This window comes from Mesoplodon bidens (assembly GCF_964165515.1).
Source record: "Mesoplodon bidens genome assembly, chromosome: 14".
In the NCBI taxonomy this organism is placed as follows: Eukaryota; Metazoa; Chordata; class Mammalia; order Artiodactyla; family Ziphiidae; genus Mesoplodon; species Mesoplodon bidens.
Genome location: NC_138170.1, coordinates 43935332 through 43950784, shown reverse-complemented (window position 1 = coordinate 43950784; position 15453 = coordinate 43935332). Strand labels below are relative to the sequence as shown.

The window sequence follows — 15453 nt, the reverse complement described above, 5'->3', positions numbered from 1 at the left end:
TGTTACCTTTATCTTATCTTCTTGAATGGTTGTTATTGCAGGCACTTTCTTCTTGGAGGCTCCGTTTATATTTCATACTGGTTTCTTCTCTCTTCCTTTTTTTTTTTTTTCTTTTTTCTGTTCTTTACTTTTTAGTATAGGTTTGACTTCTTATTCCAAGGTAGATGGTCATTAGTTTATAATGTTTCTCCTGCTACAGGCTTTTGGGTTTTTTTGCTCTGGTTTGCATGCCATCATCTTCCCCTAAAGATATGGGGAGGATGGCTGGCTGGAGGGAGGGTGCAGCTTGGTTGGTGGCTCCCATCCCGTCCAAAGATTATGAGACGCTGACGTCAAGGTTGTATTCATGGATGTCTTTTTTGTTGCCTCTTGCGCGCAGGTGCTATTATTATCTCAAGACTATGGCAAACACTTGCTCGGCGTGGAAGACCTGTTACAGAAGCACGCCCTGGTTGAAGCGGACATTGGCATCCAGGCAGAGCGGGTGAGAGGTGTCAATGCCTCTGCCCAGAAGTTTGCAACAGACGGGGAAGGTAAAGACAGACCGTTCCAGACGTTACCCCCTCGTCACCAGAAGTCCATCTCCAGAGACGTAGATGGGTTATGTGTGGCAGTAGGACCTTTAAAGTTACCTTGCTATTGTGGGTTCCCAGTGGGCCGTGTCGTGGGCATAATGAGATGCAGTAGGGTGGCCTTCCATTACATTTTAACTCTGTCTTGCTATTCTGAAATGGACCTGTCTTTTCCTTCCATACTCGAGTGCTGCTTGGTTTTTAGTGGCTTGATGTTGGCCACTGAAATCTGCCAGACCACACTCTGCACACCGATAGCCTGGTGTGTCTCTCAGACATGGCTTTCACACCTGGCTGTGCATATCTTTGTTTAAAGGATGTTTGGAAGGATTTGGTTTTGTTCTGTTTTAGAAACAATTAAATGCAGCTGCCTTCTTTCTTACACTTTACCTGCTATTTTTGGTTCCTGAGTAATCAAAAAAATAATAATGCTTGGGGCAAAAAAAAAAAAAAAATAGCAGTTATCCTTGCCTCTCCCTCCTCATCCAGTCAAGATCCTAGAAGGGGCTCCATTGCCCCATAACGTGGCCCTGCACTTAGCGTAAACTGGTGATCTAGGAGGGAGAACGGGTGTGTAGCCGACTGCCTGCAAATGCGCAGGAGCCTGTGCTGCCGCTGTCACACCCACATGCCCGCCTTGGCGTTAAACAGGTTACAAGCCCTGCGACCCCCAGGTGATCCGAGACCGCGTGGCCCACATGGAGTTCTGTTACCAAGAGCTTTGCCAGCTGGCAGCCGAGCGCCGGGCCCGCCTGGAAGAGTCCCGTCGCCTCTGGAAGTTCTTCTGGGAGATGGCCGAGGAGGAAGGCTGGATCCGGGAGAAGGAGAAGATCCTGTCCTCCGACGACTATGGCAAGGACCTCACCAGCGTCGTGCGGCTGCTCAGCAAGCACCGGGCGTTTGAGGATGAGATGAGCGGCCGCAGCGGCCACTTCGAGCAGGCCATCAAGGAGGGCGAAGATATGATCGCCGAGGAGCACTTCGGGTCGGAGAAGATCCGGGAGCGGATCGCCTACATTCGCGAGCAGTGGGCCCACCTGGAGCAGCTCTCGGCCATCCGCAAGAAGCGCCTGGAGGAGGCCTCACTGCTGCATCAGTTCCAGGCGGACGCCGACGACATCGACGCCTGGATGCTGGACATCCTCAAGATCGTCTCCAGCAACGACGTGGGCCACGACGAGTACTCCACCCAGTCCCTGGTCAAGAAGCACAAAGACGTGGCAGAGGAGATCGCCAACTACAGGCCCACCATCGACTCGCTGCATGAGCAGGCCGGCGCCCTCCCCCAGGAGCATGCCGAGTCTCCCGACGTGCAGGGCCGGCTGGCGGGCATTGAGGAGCGCTACAAGGAGGTGGCCGAGCTGACGCGGCTGCGGAAGCAGGCGCTGCAGGACACCCTGGCCCTGTACAAGATGTTCAGCGAGGCCGGCGCCTGCGAGCTCTGGATCGACGAGAAGGAGCAGTGGCTCGACAACATGCAGATCCCGGAGAAGCTGGAGGACCTGGAGGTCATCCAGCACAGGTGAGCGGGTGCCGCGGGGACACTGGCCCGCCCGCCCCCCGCAGCCGAGGTGACCGAGCAGGTGACCTCCCTGTTGAATTGCCTTTGCAGATTCGAGAGCCTAGAGCCAGAGATGAACAACCAGGCTTCCCGGGTGGCGGTGGTGAACCAGATTGCTCGGCAGCTGATGCACAGCGGCCACCCGAGCGAGAAGGAGATCAAGGCCCAGCAGGACAAGCTCAACACGAGGTAAGCGTGAGACAGGCGGCGGGCGGGCTCCCTGTGTGCCAGGCCGGGATGGCGAGGTCGCCTGCTGAGCCTCACGGTCAGGAATTTCCTGCACAGGGTCACTGACATTCTGGCGCTGATGTCATGATGTCGGCATCTGCCTTTCAACACACCCTGGTTTTTCAAGAAGTGTCTCTGAGAAAGACGGCAGGGGTTGAGGGGGGCGACATCGTTCGGGGCAGCCCCTCCCGACGTGGGAAGCGAGGGCCTGGGTGTGAGACCTGTGCCCAGCGTGGTGGATCACGGCATCAAGGCGGCACCTGTCCCGTGTCTTTTAAAATGATTTCTGGAACAGGGTTTTAGCATGTTTGAGACGTAATTGGTGGATGAAAGTCCTGATTATCAAGGTGGACCTTTGTCCCGGTCTTATCTTTCTGTTGAATAAATACATTTGAGTAGGTTGTGGTGGCAAGCTGGTCTTGGTTCTGAGGCCTTTGGGTGTGGGAAACATTCATTAGGTGCGGCTCGGAGATGAGTAAAATGTGCATTGCAGACGTAAATTAAATGACTCTTTGGGGGACGGGTGTGTTGTCACTGCTGACTTTGCAGCTCCTTTGACAAGTCCCCCCCTTTTGTCAGGCTCTTTCCCGATTATAGTGTGTCTGTGAGCTGTTTCGATGGTGATATTTGGTGTCCATATACTGAGGGAGATGATTTTCCAAAACGCATGTAGTCAAAGCAAAGTTGGAGGGGGAGTCGCAGCTTCGACCATCACTGTTAATTTCCTTGTCCAGCCATGAGCTTCCAGCCTCTCTCCCACTCTGCTCTCTCCTCCGCCCCTGCACCCACAGGTGGAGTCAGTTCAGGGAGCTGGTGGACCGGAAGAAGGATGCTCTCCTCTCCGCCCTGAGCATCCAGAACTACCACCTCGAGTGCAACGAAACCAAGTCCTGGATTCGGGAAAAGACCAAGGTCATTGAATCCACCCAGGACCTGGGCAACGACCTGGCAGGAGTCATGGCCCTGCAGCGCAAGCTGACCGGCATGGAGCGGGACCTGGTGGCCATCGAGGCAAAGCTGAGCGACCTGCAGAAGGAGGCCGAGAAGCTGGAGTCCGAGCACCCCGACCAGGCCCAGGCCATCCTGTCTCGGCTGGCCGAGATCAGCGACGTGTGGGAGGAGATGAAGACCACGCTGAAGAACCGTGAGGCCTCCTTGGGAGAGGCCAGCAAGCTGCAGCAGTTCCTGCGGGACCTGGACGACTTCCAGTCCTGGCTCTCCAGGACCCAGACGGCCATCGCCTCGGAGGACATGCCCAACACCCTGACCGAGGCCGAGAAGCTCCTCACGCAGCATGAGAACATCAAAAACGAGATCGACAACTATGAGGAGGACTACCAGAAGATGAGGGACATGGGCGAGATGGTCACCCAGGGCCAGACCGATGCCCAGTACATGTTCTTGCGGCAGCGGCTGCAGGCCCTGGACACTGGGTGGAATGAGCTCCACAAGATGTGGGAGAACAGGCAGAACCTTCTCTCCCAGTCCCACGCCTACCAGCAGTTCCTGCGGGACACGAAGCAGGCCGAGGCCTTCCTTAACAACCAGGTAACGTCCCTCCTTGCCTTGGCTTCCTTCCTGTCGGAGCAGGCCCTGGCTGCCTTTGGAAGCATTTCTGCCAGGGCTGCTGGTTTAAACCTCACCTGTGGGATGTGAGAAGAATAATGGAAAGACATTTGTTTTTTCCTGGCATCTAAGGCACTGAAACCCATCACAGCGTAGGGGATAGAGTTGAAGATTTCCACACGGGCTATCTTGCCTTGCAAAGTACAGTTCCACTGCAGTGACGGTCGAGGACCTCTTAGTGTGTTCATAGTATGTATGTCCTCATAGTAGTTCCTTAAATTAGCGACATTCTGAGAGGTGTTAATTCAATCTAAAAAGTATTGGGTTGGCCAAAAAGTTCGTTCGGGCTTTTCCATAAGCTTATGGAAAAATCCAAACGAACTTTTTGACCAACCCAGTATTTTAGGGGATTTTTTTTCTTTCTTTCTTTCTTTCTTTCTTTCTTTCTTTCTTTCTTTTTTTTTTTTTCTGAATGGTTCTGTCTTCGTTGCTCTAGAAAGGTCAGGGACTTGACCCAATGACCCAAGGGCAGTGATTAGAGAAAGAGAAAGAGCTAAGGATGGTCGCCAACATTGTGGTTGATAATCCCTCTTAAAAGATTGGGTTTGAACGGTCTGTTGCTGTCACCTTATGGGCCCATGAGTGGACCCTTGTGGCTGATGCACAAACCTTTGTTCACTTCCCTCACTCTCTTTGGGAAAAAAATAAGAGCATTTAACCACTTAGGGAAATTTAGTCACTTGCGATGTCCCACTGGGATTTTTTTCCCCCGCCCAACTTTTTGTGTTATCTGACTCCATAGATAATTTCATATAAGTGTGACGAAGCAATTGTTGCAAAGTATGTTGCGTGGAAATGCAGGATGTAGGAAAGAGTGCTTTTTTGTTGTTGTTCTGAAAGCAAGTTGTATTTCATGATTTCTCATCCTGCTCTGATTTTGTTTTTCCCTTTTTAAATAAGGAGTATGTTTTGGCCCATACTGAAATGCCCACCACCTTGGAAGGAGCTGAAGCAGCTATTAAAAAACAAGAGGACTTCATGACCACCATGGACGCCAACGAGGAGAAGATCAATGCGGTCGTGGAGACGGGCCGGAGGCTGGTGAGCGATGGGAACATCAGTTCGGACCGCATCCAGGAGAAGGTGGACTCTATCGATGACAGGTGCGGCGTCCTGAGGTTCTCAAGGAAGTCATGCACCCTGGGGCTGTCAAGCATCTGAGTCACTGGCCAATGTCTTTGGGGCTGTGGGTATAAATTCCCCCAGTGGGCAGGACGTGGGCACCTAGTAAAATTTAATCTACAAAGGAAAGAAAGCCTGAGACGCCAGACTAATTCTTAACCAAAGACTTAGGAGAGCCAGAGTGCTGAGTAGCGGTGGGGTGTGAGCCTTGCCCTGTGAGAGGTGACACGTAGCGTGTCACCCAGTGGGACCCCGAAAGCCAGACGCTTCCCCAGCCAAGCCCACATTCACCTTCATCCACACAAGACTCCTCTGAGGCCTTTCAGGAGGGGACAGGGAGGAAGGGCATAGTTGGCTTGTCCTGAGTACCTGGCAGAGGCAAAAGTGAACACCATCAGGCCTTTCTTAGAAAATTGGCTTGGGTAATGCTGTAATAGGATCTTTTTCATAATAAGAAAAAAGACTTTTCCTCCTTTTCTGCCAAGCCCTCTCCAAGATGAGATGCTCTTGTTTTATTTTTATTTATTTATTTATTTGCCATTCCAAAAGATTTTTCTCCCTGGCCAGTGTTCTCTGTTAGACCCTCACGCCCGACTCTTAGCTCTGCCTTGGTTATTGCTGAAGTAGGAGGTCTGGGCAGATCTGGCTTGGTTCTGGACTGTCCACTTCTCTCTGGGTGTGGCCTATCTGGGTCAGTCACTAGCCTCTGCTGCAGCTGATCTTCCCTGGTGCCAGGGGGCCCTGGGCCAGATTTAAGGGCTCGTTGTGAGACTGATGTCGTTGAGAAACAGCCTCTTCCTCAAGGGTTCTCCGGCCTTCAAGTGCAGTGAAGAGGAAGAACTTCTTGCTGAGAGCATTTCCTTACTTACCTTCTTACCATGTCTGAGAGGGTCTCCTGGGACCCTGGGCCAGATGAAGGTTTTACAGTGTGCAGTGGAGAGGGGAATTGCTCTTGCCCTGTAAAGATTGAGCTCCTGGCTTTAACCAGTCTGTCCTTTGCGCTGATTCAGATCCTAAACCATATGCTCTCAGGGTGGTACTATGGAATAGGATGTAAGGTATATTAATTAAAATTTTGTATCTGTTGCTTTTAAAACATCTACGAAAAAGAAAAAGAAAAAAATCCCTCCACCAAACCCTTCTTCAATGATTGTGAGAAACAAGGATTGGGCAAGACAGGCTTAACCTGGAGGAGAAAGAATTTCTTTTCTCTTAATGTTAAATCTCATGTTGTTTTGTAAACATGGTACACCATGTTCTTCCATGTTAGGTGCACACAGCTGGTTTCCTGAAGATAGGCCGGGCCACTGGGGACACTTGTGTTCAGGCAGGCATGCAGCTGCCTGGCAGCTTCCTCAGTGTGTTTATCCATCCCCCGATGCTACAGCTGCAAGGGCTTGTTGGAAGCAGGTGACTCTGTCAAGACGGGAGGCTCCTGGATGTGAGAGAATGCTTCAGCAGCTCTCAAGTGCGGCTTAACCTTCCTTTTGTCCTTGACTGAGAGCCTGGGCCCGTGGGGTTCCAAGGCCTCCTGGGGATTTCTGTTGGAGATGCATGAGGGAAGGGATGTGGGAACAGATGTATATGTATGACTGATTCACTTTGTTATAAAGCAGAAACTAAAAAAAAAAAAAAAAAAAAGCTTTAGGAAGAAGATTCCCTACTATCCGTAAGCATAAGAGAGATGGAAGGGGGACTATCCGTAAGCATAAGAGAAATGGAAGGGGGACGGGGCTTTCCAGTGATCTGCCCTCAGGAGGACTACATTTTCTTATTTTCCTCAGCGCGTGTTAACCGAATTCTGGTTTCACTTTAATATCCCCAGAGGCCTCAAGATCTGAAACTTGACCCCAGAGGACACTGGTCTGTTATAAAAAAAATATACAAATCTGAGTTCCAGGTGGTGTCAGAGCACAAGCTAAGTAAATATCTAACTCTTTGGATCTGATCCCTGTCCAGAAACATTCTGACGCTCCCGTGAAGCTATTTTTGTAGGAAGCAAAATCATCATAACCTGCTTACGTTCTGGAAATCTCATCGATTCCCACTGAAGTTTGTTGAGAAGAAGTACTAGAACAAAGACACTGACTCTTAACAGATGTGGGTGGGGCATGAGTGGCCTGTAAAGGGCTTGTGACTGGGTGGAAAGGAGCCTGCTGTCCAAGCCTGCTCAGGGGGGTGTGAACGGGTGTGAGCTTCCTGGCTCAGAGGGAAATTCCAGCCCCAGTGCAGTCCTGGGAGAAAAGGAAAAGTGTCCAGTTTCATAAAGCCAGACCTGATCTCACGTGGGAAAAAAAGCTTAAAAATCACCAACCCACTTTACTTAGGTACCTGTGGTTCTTTATTTTCCGTAAGAACCACAGTTAAGCCCAATATCTGCCTCATGTGGTGAGGAGCTTTTGAGTCTCATTATAGGGGTAGGTGGTGAGACATGGAAAGAAAGCAAGAGATGTAACCTTGCCCCAAAGAGCACTCTTAGGAGTGTGGGAAGCTACGGCCAAGTTTAAGAAGGTCCTTCCCTATAATTAAATCCACGATCTCCCCTTGAAAGACCTTCCCAAGTTTCACTTCCCGTGAATACCATTGGTGACCACTAGTGCACTGTTAAGCCATGCTCACTTCTCTCGAGGGTTTTCTGAAGCAGCAACCATCTCAGCTGCCCGTGTAGCTATTTTTCGTTCCATAGAGCACATCACCCAGAGGCCATCCTCATGCCCTCCTGATCTGTGTTGTTTGGACATGAGGCCTTAAATCACCACTTGGCCTTTCCCTCCTTCATGCACCCACCGAAAGAGGAAAATTGTCCAGGCAGAAGTCTACTGGGCACGTGTGAGTCTTGATTATATAAGAGAGACATTCAAGATTCCGTCCGGTGGTATTTCTCTCTTAGTAAATTTTCTCAGTGTTTGAAGTTATTTTTACTCCTGTTATTTCTATGAGCTTCAGAGTTGCATGTCCTGGTTTAACTGCCCGTGTCTCTGATTACTCCTTGCCATCGTAGCATTTTTGTGTGACGCCGGGGAAGGGAACGGGAACTTTCATTCAAGGCCTTTGGCTAAAGGCAGGACTCTTGCATTTTGTGACTTAACTCCAACTCAAATTACCTTCCTCCTGAAGGTTTGCTTTATTTGCTTTCTTTCTCTTAAATCCCCCTACAGATAGTGACTGGAATTTGAGGGTTGGGAACTTGAAGAACTTTTCTTGACATTCCTTCCCCACCCACATTTTTAGATGACTAATTCCTTTAGTCCGAAATCACTAACAGTCTTTAAAAAACATTTTTTTAAAAATTTTTGATCTTTGAGAAAGGATAGCAATGAAGTAAAGGGGCTTTGGCCTTTTATTTTTTCTTATAAAAGCCACAATGTTAAAATTCGGAGGGGAGGTAGAAACTACTACTTTTTAATCTCACCCTTAGCACATGCCATTTTAGTTTTTGCTTTGCCAATTTGTGTCTTGGAGTTTTGTATCATTGGCTGTGCATAAACTCTTTTCATTTAGCATTATAATGAGAAGTACTTTTCTTTTGTTGCATTTTGCCTAAGTGGTATAAACATATTATAATAAACAATAATACCTGACAGTATTATTTCCATTCACGTTATTGCTGTGTTCTGTAGTCGCCGGTACCCGTAGGAACAGAGGGCATTTCCCTTTGGTCCCCAGGCAAGATGGTAGCTACAGTGCTGCCACTGTCCCTTGTTGCCAGCAGCCACTGCAGGCCTGTGTGACACATGCGTCACTGTAAGGTCTTTCTTGCTCTTGAAGAAGGTTCTTTAAAAGCCAGTTGGCATGAGGTGCTCCCTGAGCTGCCCTTTCTTGGGGTTGTAGAGAATCAGAGGTCGTGTTCTTCTTCCTCCCTGCCATGGGGGCAGTCAGGGCTGGTCAAGAGACCTTGCCCAGGCACTGCAGCAAGAAAGTGCTTTGGGAATTGGAATGAAAAACCAAACCTCCCCGTTTGCACTCTTCCTTTGCCCTTCTTCGCACCCTTTGCTTTGGCTGGCTGGCGCTTGGGTTCCTTGGGAAGGTGGGGGAGCTGTGTTATGGTGATGCTTCTCGATGCTCAGTGTGGTACAGCTCTGCCCCATGGCAGTAGGACCACGTGAAGGTAGCCCTTTCCATGGCACTCATGGCACTCACAGCATTCACACAGCTCTTCTTCACAGTCTGGTGGAGAAGCCCCTGGGTGCGTAAAGGAGGCTTGCAGGGGAGTTCGGGCACCTCCACAGCATGTGCCAAGAAGCCCTGTGCCCAGCATCCGGGCTGGAGAGCGAGCACTCCACGTCCCTTGTCGTTCCCCAAGTTCAGCAGCTCCTTCCAGTTCTTTTAAGTTTTTCGGTTACGGTTTTGTGCTTTAACTTCTTTAAACCTTGATGACCCTTATCTATTAATGAAGAGTGGGATTGAGTTAGGTGTGTGATGTCACAGGTCTGGAAATTTTCATTCTTGGTTTATTGTTGATTTGGGTGAGTTTTTCTCCTGACGAGAATCTCATTATCAGGGAAGGTTCCTTTAAGCCAGTTACATGGTTTTATGCATTTTCTTAGCCATGTACCTGGCCTGTCACCCAGGTATGAGTTTCTTAAAGATCAACTTCATATTCTCACATAGTTCCTAAAATGGAGACCCTTACTCAGCACATGGCTCAGGGTTTTTCTCCCCTAACACCAGATTTATGAAGCTCTTTTGCCTGCATCCTGGCCTGTTGTGTGGCTGGGACAGGTGTGATGGTCTCTTGTACCATGGCTTACTCATTTGGAGGATGCTCAACTCTCTTGGTTATCTTGTCTCCTTGACATGATTGAGAACTGTAAGCAAACTGTTTTCAGCGTATATTGAGACCCAGGAAAGAAGCTGAGTTGTAAATTCTGCATTTCAAGATTCCCTACTTCCTCTTTTTAAAATTATTTTTATTATCTTTGTAACAGACATAGGAAGAATCGTGAGGCAGCCAGTGAGCTTCTGATGAGACTGAAGGACAACAGGGATCTTCAGAAATTCCTGCAAGATTGTCAGGAGGTGCGTCTCCTTTTAACTCCTCCTTTCCTCTCTTCTCACAGGAGCGGCCGAGCATTTGACATAAGAGCCCTTGGAATTATAAAATTAACTGAGGCCAGAAATTCATATCACGTCTATAATTTGCAGGTGGGGCAGTGTCAGTTCTCCAGCCTACAAGCTACCACTTAGAGTAACCAGATTATTACGATCTAGAATATTGTAGTCTAGGACTGTGCTGTCCAATACAGTAGACACTAGCTACATGCGGCTGTCTCATTTTAAATCAAATGAAATTAAGAGTGTAGTTCCTCCATCATACTCGCTGTATTTTAAGTGCTCAGTAGCCAACTGTGATTCGTGGCTGCCATATCACATGAACAATGCAGATGTAGAACATTTCCATCGTCAAAGACAGTGATATTCTCAAGTATTCTGTAACCTAAAAGCATCTAATATTATATTTTAAACTATTTACAATAACGCACATTTAATAGTACAGAAGGAAAGAACTAAAAGGAACTGCAATTGGCTACCCAGGTAAGAAGAAAGATTTAAAAACATAAAAACTGACTTTCTTATTCACTGAAGACCTTGAAATATCCACCTTTCAGGCTCCTCAGGTGTCTGTCTGATATGCCAAGAGCAGTAATCCTGATTTCAAACTCGAGTTTTAGCATGTGGTATTAATCTGATGATTCTCAAACTATTTCATGCTCCCCTGATACATGCATAAACAAGCTGGGGAAACTAAAGTTCGCCAGAAAAATGCAATCTCTCTGCAAGCTAGTTGGAAAAAAGCATCTAGCTGACTTCACATGGGTGAGATCACGAGCACATCGTATTTCACTGTCTGCCAGAGAACCACAGTGAGACCCGGTCCTCTCTGGTTTATTAGACTTTAAATCCCATTGGAGGCAGAAATGGGATGAAGAATATCCAAGTGAAGCTGCAGGGACATTGGGGACGGGGAGTTTGAGGGGTGGGGAGAGGATCAAGGTCATGTGCTAAAAATATGACTGGACTCATCACAAATCCCTCACATGCAAACTTATAGCTGTGTGTTAAAAGAAATGTGGCTCTAATAACAGCTGAATCAGAGAGTCGGTGACAGAAGCGATCCTTCATGTCCACTAAACTGCTGTCTTACTGTGAATCTTAAAAATATGCTCTAGTAGCTAAACCTTGAGAAGGGAAGAAAGCCCCTCAACTATGTGGCTTAGGGTCTGTTGGCTTTCAGGGCCACACTGATGGACCTAGGTCTCTCGGGGTTTGCCTGGAGCCAGACAGGCTGAGGACAGGAGTGCCTCTTCAAGTGACACCTGAGCATGAATAACCTATTTGAATAGGATGCTCATTTAAAGAGGCATTCACGTCCCAGACAAGGCATGGGGAAGAGTAATGGGCTCCAAGGTTAGCTGTGTAGAGTTGCATGATGTGCTGCAGTGAATACCAAGTGGCCCTTCAGCACTGGAAGGAGTGAAAGTTGTCAGGAGACGTTTGCAGCCTGGGCTGTGCCTTCCCCAGATCGAAGGTCCCTGCAGTACCGTGATGTTTCCCTTGAAGCACCACCAGTGACTTGTTTTAACCTCAAGACATATTGGAAGTGTTGTGCTGGGGAAATCAGTGGGATTCCATACCCTTGCTTAAAGGACAAGTTCCTGAGATGAAATTCATTGACCTGAGCATGGTGAAACCTGGACTAAATTTGGGAAAAAGAATGCCAGGAAATGAGCAGGAAGTGAGAGGACGGAGGAACCTTTGAGAGAAGCTCAGTTGAAATTTCCAGCCCCCATTTTCCATTTACATACGTGTGGATTTGAAAATAGAAATGTGTGGGAAAACTAAGCAGATAAAACGAAAGTCCTTCCAAGTTGAATCACAGGAAATAGTTTTAGTAGATTTTTAGATCTCTGTTAATGCTTGTTCCAAATTAGCATCCTTAGTTACAAGGAGTTCCCTCCTTAACACACACCAGTGACTGTTGGGCATGCCCAGAGGGCTCAGCCCTGCACAATTTCCGCTCAAAGTATGCACAGAGGTTTTGACTGGGCTTTTTTGTCCTGGAGATGTTCGCAGGTCTCTGTGACTGCTCAGCCAAGTCTCCCTGGTTTATCTTTCTCTCCTTGAACCTCATTAAGAGTTAGTACAACCATAGGATCTGCTGGGGGTACCACATCAGCATATATAGTTTCCACATAGTGACGGAATTTAGGTCAGGTTTGGGGCTCCAAAACCCTCAGTGTAGCAGTACAAGCAAAGGGGTGATGTTATTATTAAGAGGTACTATTCTTTGACTCTAAACTTTCCATCATTCAGCCTCATTAAAATACACCCCTTTTAAGCCAGAACCTCTGAGAATGGAGCTTGTGTGTGGACCAGCCCACAATTTGAACATCTATCTGTTATTGTGCTGGTGGAGTTTTACAGAGTACCCAGAGGTCAGATTTAATACCATTGCTGGCTGTTGGTGTTGTTCAAGGTCTGGAGAATCCAGGTTGCCTCGCTGTCACGCTCCCTTCCTCGTGGGTTAGAGGCTAGAGGGGGCTGGGTTGTGAATTCTGCCATCACTGCTACCCTCCCCCCACCCAGAAACACTTGCTGGATGGGGGAAATTTATCGCAGCGGTGCTGTGGGAATGAGCAGGGCCCACCTAGTCCCAGTTATAGATAGCGACCCAAAGAGTATCATAATTTTTGTACCGTTATTTTAATGTGATATCCTGAAAAATGAATGATTTAAAAGGTACTGCTTTTCTGTTGTATTCCCTCCCACCATACCTCCTGTTTTCTGAAATTGATTTGTTTTTCCCCAGGAGGACAGTATAACTAGATGTAGTGGCACAGGGACAGTGAGTTCAGTGCTTTGCTTTGAGCTTAACTCAGTGATCAAAGCATTTTTTCCTATCCTTTTCCGATCTGCACAGTGTTCTGTTCTGCAGAGAATGAGTATATTCTTAAATGACCTTTGTAAATGCCCACAAATAATAACTGTGGTTCTGATTCCAGAATGCTGATGGAGGGCTGATAAACTAGCAAGTTCCATAGCTCCATTTCATTGTGCTGCATTGCACGCTGCTTTATCTGTAGGATGATGTGTTCAGCAAAGAGCAGATTTGTTTATAAGCCTCTGATTTTTATGTAGCTCTTTTTTTAAAAATCTCTCTTGGGTAGGTGTTTATGAATAGCGCAAATATGTGAATGTCCTTTGCACTTTGGGTAAATGCCTTTTATTGTGTTTAGTGTGTGTGTGTGTACAGAGTACAGGGGAAAGTTTTGCCATTTGGTTTCCTTTTAACCTCTTTTCTCCTTAGATTGAATGGCCATAGCATTTCAGATCTTAGTTACTCAGGTAACTGGAAGGAAAATAGGTAACGCTTTTAAAGTAGGAAATTTAGTGTCTCGGTTATTGTGTAACAAATCTATGCTCCTTGCTTACAAAGGGCTTTATGAGATTTACTGGGGGGTTTTCCCTTAATAAAGCATGACATCAAAGATCTCACTACCTTTTGCTTTCAACCCCACTCCCTCCTGTGTGGTGGGTGGGTATCCTGAGGAAAGTAGGGATGGTGCCTGGGGGTTCACCCATGTGCAGAGCTGGGGTGCTCCCATGACCTGCATCACCCTCCTTGACATCGTTTTCAAAGAACAGACTTTGTATTGTTGAAGCAAATTTATGGGGAAGCCTTTCCTAGCAGCAGCCCAGGATGCAAGTGAATGGCCTCAGAATTGTGGATTCTGTAAGCGTTTCTGTTGGTTTTATGCACCATTTCTAAACCTTTGGTGATGGGACCATGAAGCAGTTTGGGTGCAAATTCGCTGTGGCAGCAACTGGTGTAAGCGTGGCTTCTTGTGGTCACATTAGGAGAAGTGGCACAGCCCCTGAAGACGTTTGCTTCTGGTTCCAGGCTGATCCTGTGTTTGTCCTGCATATCTTTCACCTGGGCAAACAAAAGCTCTTCCTGGTTAGGGCTGTGATGGGGTAGGAATTAGGACCCTGGTGTGGCCAACTACAGGCAGGCAGTGAGGAGTCAGGCAAATCAGGATGAAAGCCAGCAGAAGTGTGTCCAGGAGCCAGGCTGGGCTGACTCCTGCCCCAGGCTTCTCAGATCTGTCTGTCAGTGGCTGGCAGGCTCTGTGAAGAGGCTTCCTAGAGTTCAGATCCAAGCAAGACATGTTGGGCCTCAAAATCAAGTCCTGTGAAGTGTTTCTTGGTCTGAATGGAAGGTTCTTTACAGACAGAGGAAGAAAAGGCGAAGGTGACTCAGACTTGAAGGGAGCGTTGAGAGGGCATCGTTGCTACCTTACCCCTATAGTGAGCAAGTTACTTAGCTTTTTGGCATCCCCATAGATAGGCCTGTGAAGGAAAAGGGAGCGATAGAAGAGTAGGGGCTTTGGTTTTTTTAAATAAAAGAACTAAAAGAGTAAAAAGATTCCCGAACAGAGTAGAAGACACTTAATCATGCTTAACATGGTATATAGCTGGCACGGCTCTTTGAAGGAGAAAGAAGGTTGTGACTTAGCCTGGTTAGGGCAGAATTTTAAACACAAGCCTTTGGGGGAAAAGCTGGTTAAGGGTGCCAAGCAGTTTGAAAGCTGGCTCGGAGCACTCTTGTACTCCTGGATTTAATGTTAGATACATAGTCGGGAGCAAGGCTCCGGTACACTGTCCATACAGTGGAGATACCTGCTGTGACGGGTCAGGGTTGTAAAGTGAACGTTTGGTTGTCTGTTGACTTGGAAACGTGGAGTGTGTATAGTACGACATAATGGCTCTTTCCGGGCAGAAGAAAGGCTGATGTCACTGTGATCACAATCTCTGAAACCTTCCTGATTTTTTTTTCTTTCCTAGCTGTCTCTCTGGATCAATGAAAAGATGCTTACAGCCCAGGACATGTCTTATGATGAAGCCAGAAATCTGCACAGCAAATGGTTAAAACATCAAGCCTTTATGGCAGAACTCGCATCCAACAAAGAATGGCTTGACAAAATTGAGAAGGTGAGTTAAGATGTTTGATGGGGCTCCATCAGTGTGGCCGTGGTGAGTAAACGAACTGGGTGGAAATGAGCTCCTTTGTATTTAACACGTTTTCCAGCATATTTGAGTCATATCTGACCACATACAGAAGTTACACAGCCGGGAGCAGTCCCGTGTCTCATCTGCTGCCCCTGATGGACCGCAAGCCCCTGGGGCGGCGTCCTCACTCTGTTGATCATGTTATGTGTGCTGGACTGTGACAGAGACTGAGCGGATCCATGGAACTTAGAAATATTATATATTTTAAATAATCTAAAATGTGTTGCTTTGGCACAGGGAGGTTCTCTGCAGCACAATAGAGCATGAATGTGA

The 15453-nt window shown here is 47.6% G+C and overlaps 1 protein-coding gene across 7 annotated transcripts in view; it reads left to right on the top strand.

Annotated features, from left to right (window-relative positions):
• Positions 1-15453, top strand: part of SPTBN1 (spectrin beta, non-erythrocytic 1) — a 197909-nt gene that overhangs the window by 156066 nt on the left and 26390 nt on the right. For all 7 annotated transcript variants that reach the window (XM_081254831.1, XM_081254827.1, XM_081254829.1 and 4 more), the window contains 7 exons: positions 380-533; positions 1224-2094; positions 2185-2322; positions 3153-3909; positions 4888-5090; positions 10038-10128; positions 14956-15102. In XM_081254831.1, coding sequence (XP_081110957.1) covers positions 380-533; positions 1224-2094; positions 2185-2322; positions 3153-3909; positions 4888-5090; positions 10038-10128; positions 14956-15102 — 2361 coding nt within the window. The remainder of the gene's footprint in view (positions 1-379; positions 534-1223; positions 2095-2184; positions 2323-3152; positions 3910-4887; positions 5091-10037; positions 10129-14955; positions 15103-15453) is intronic.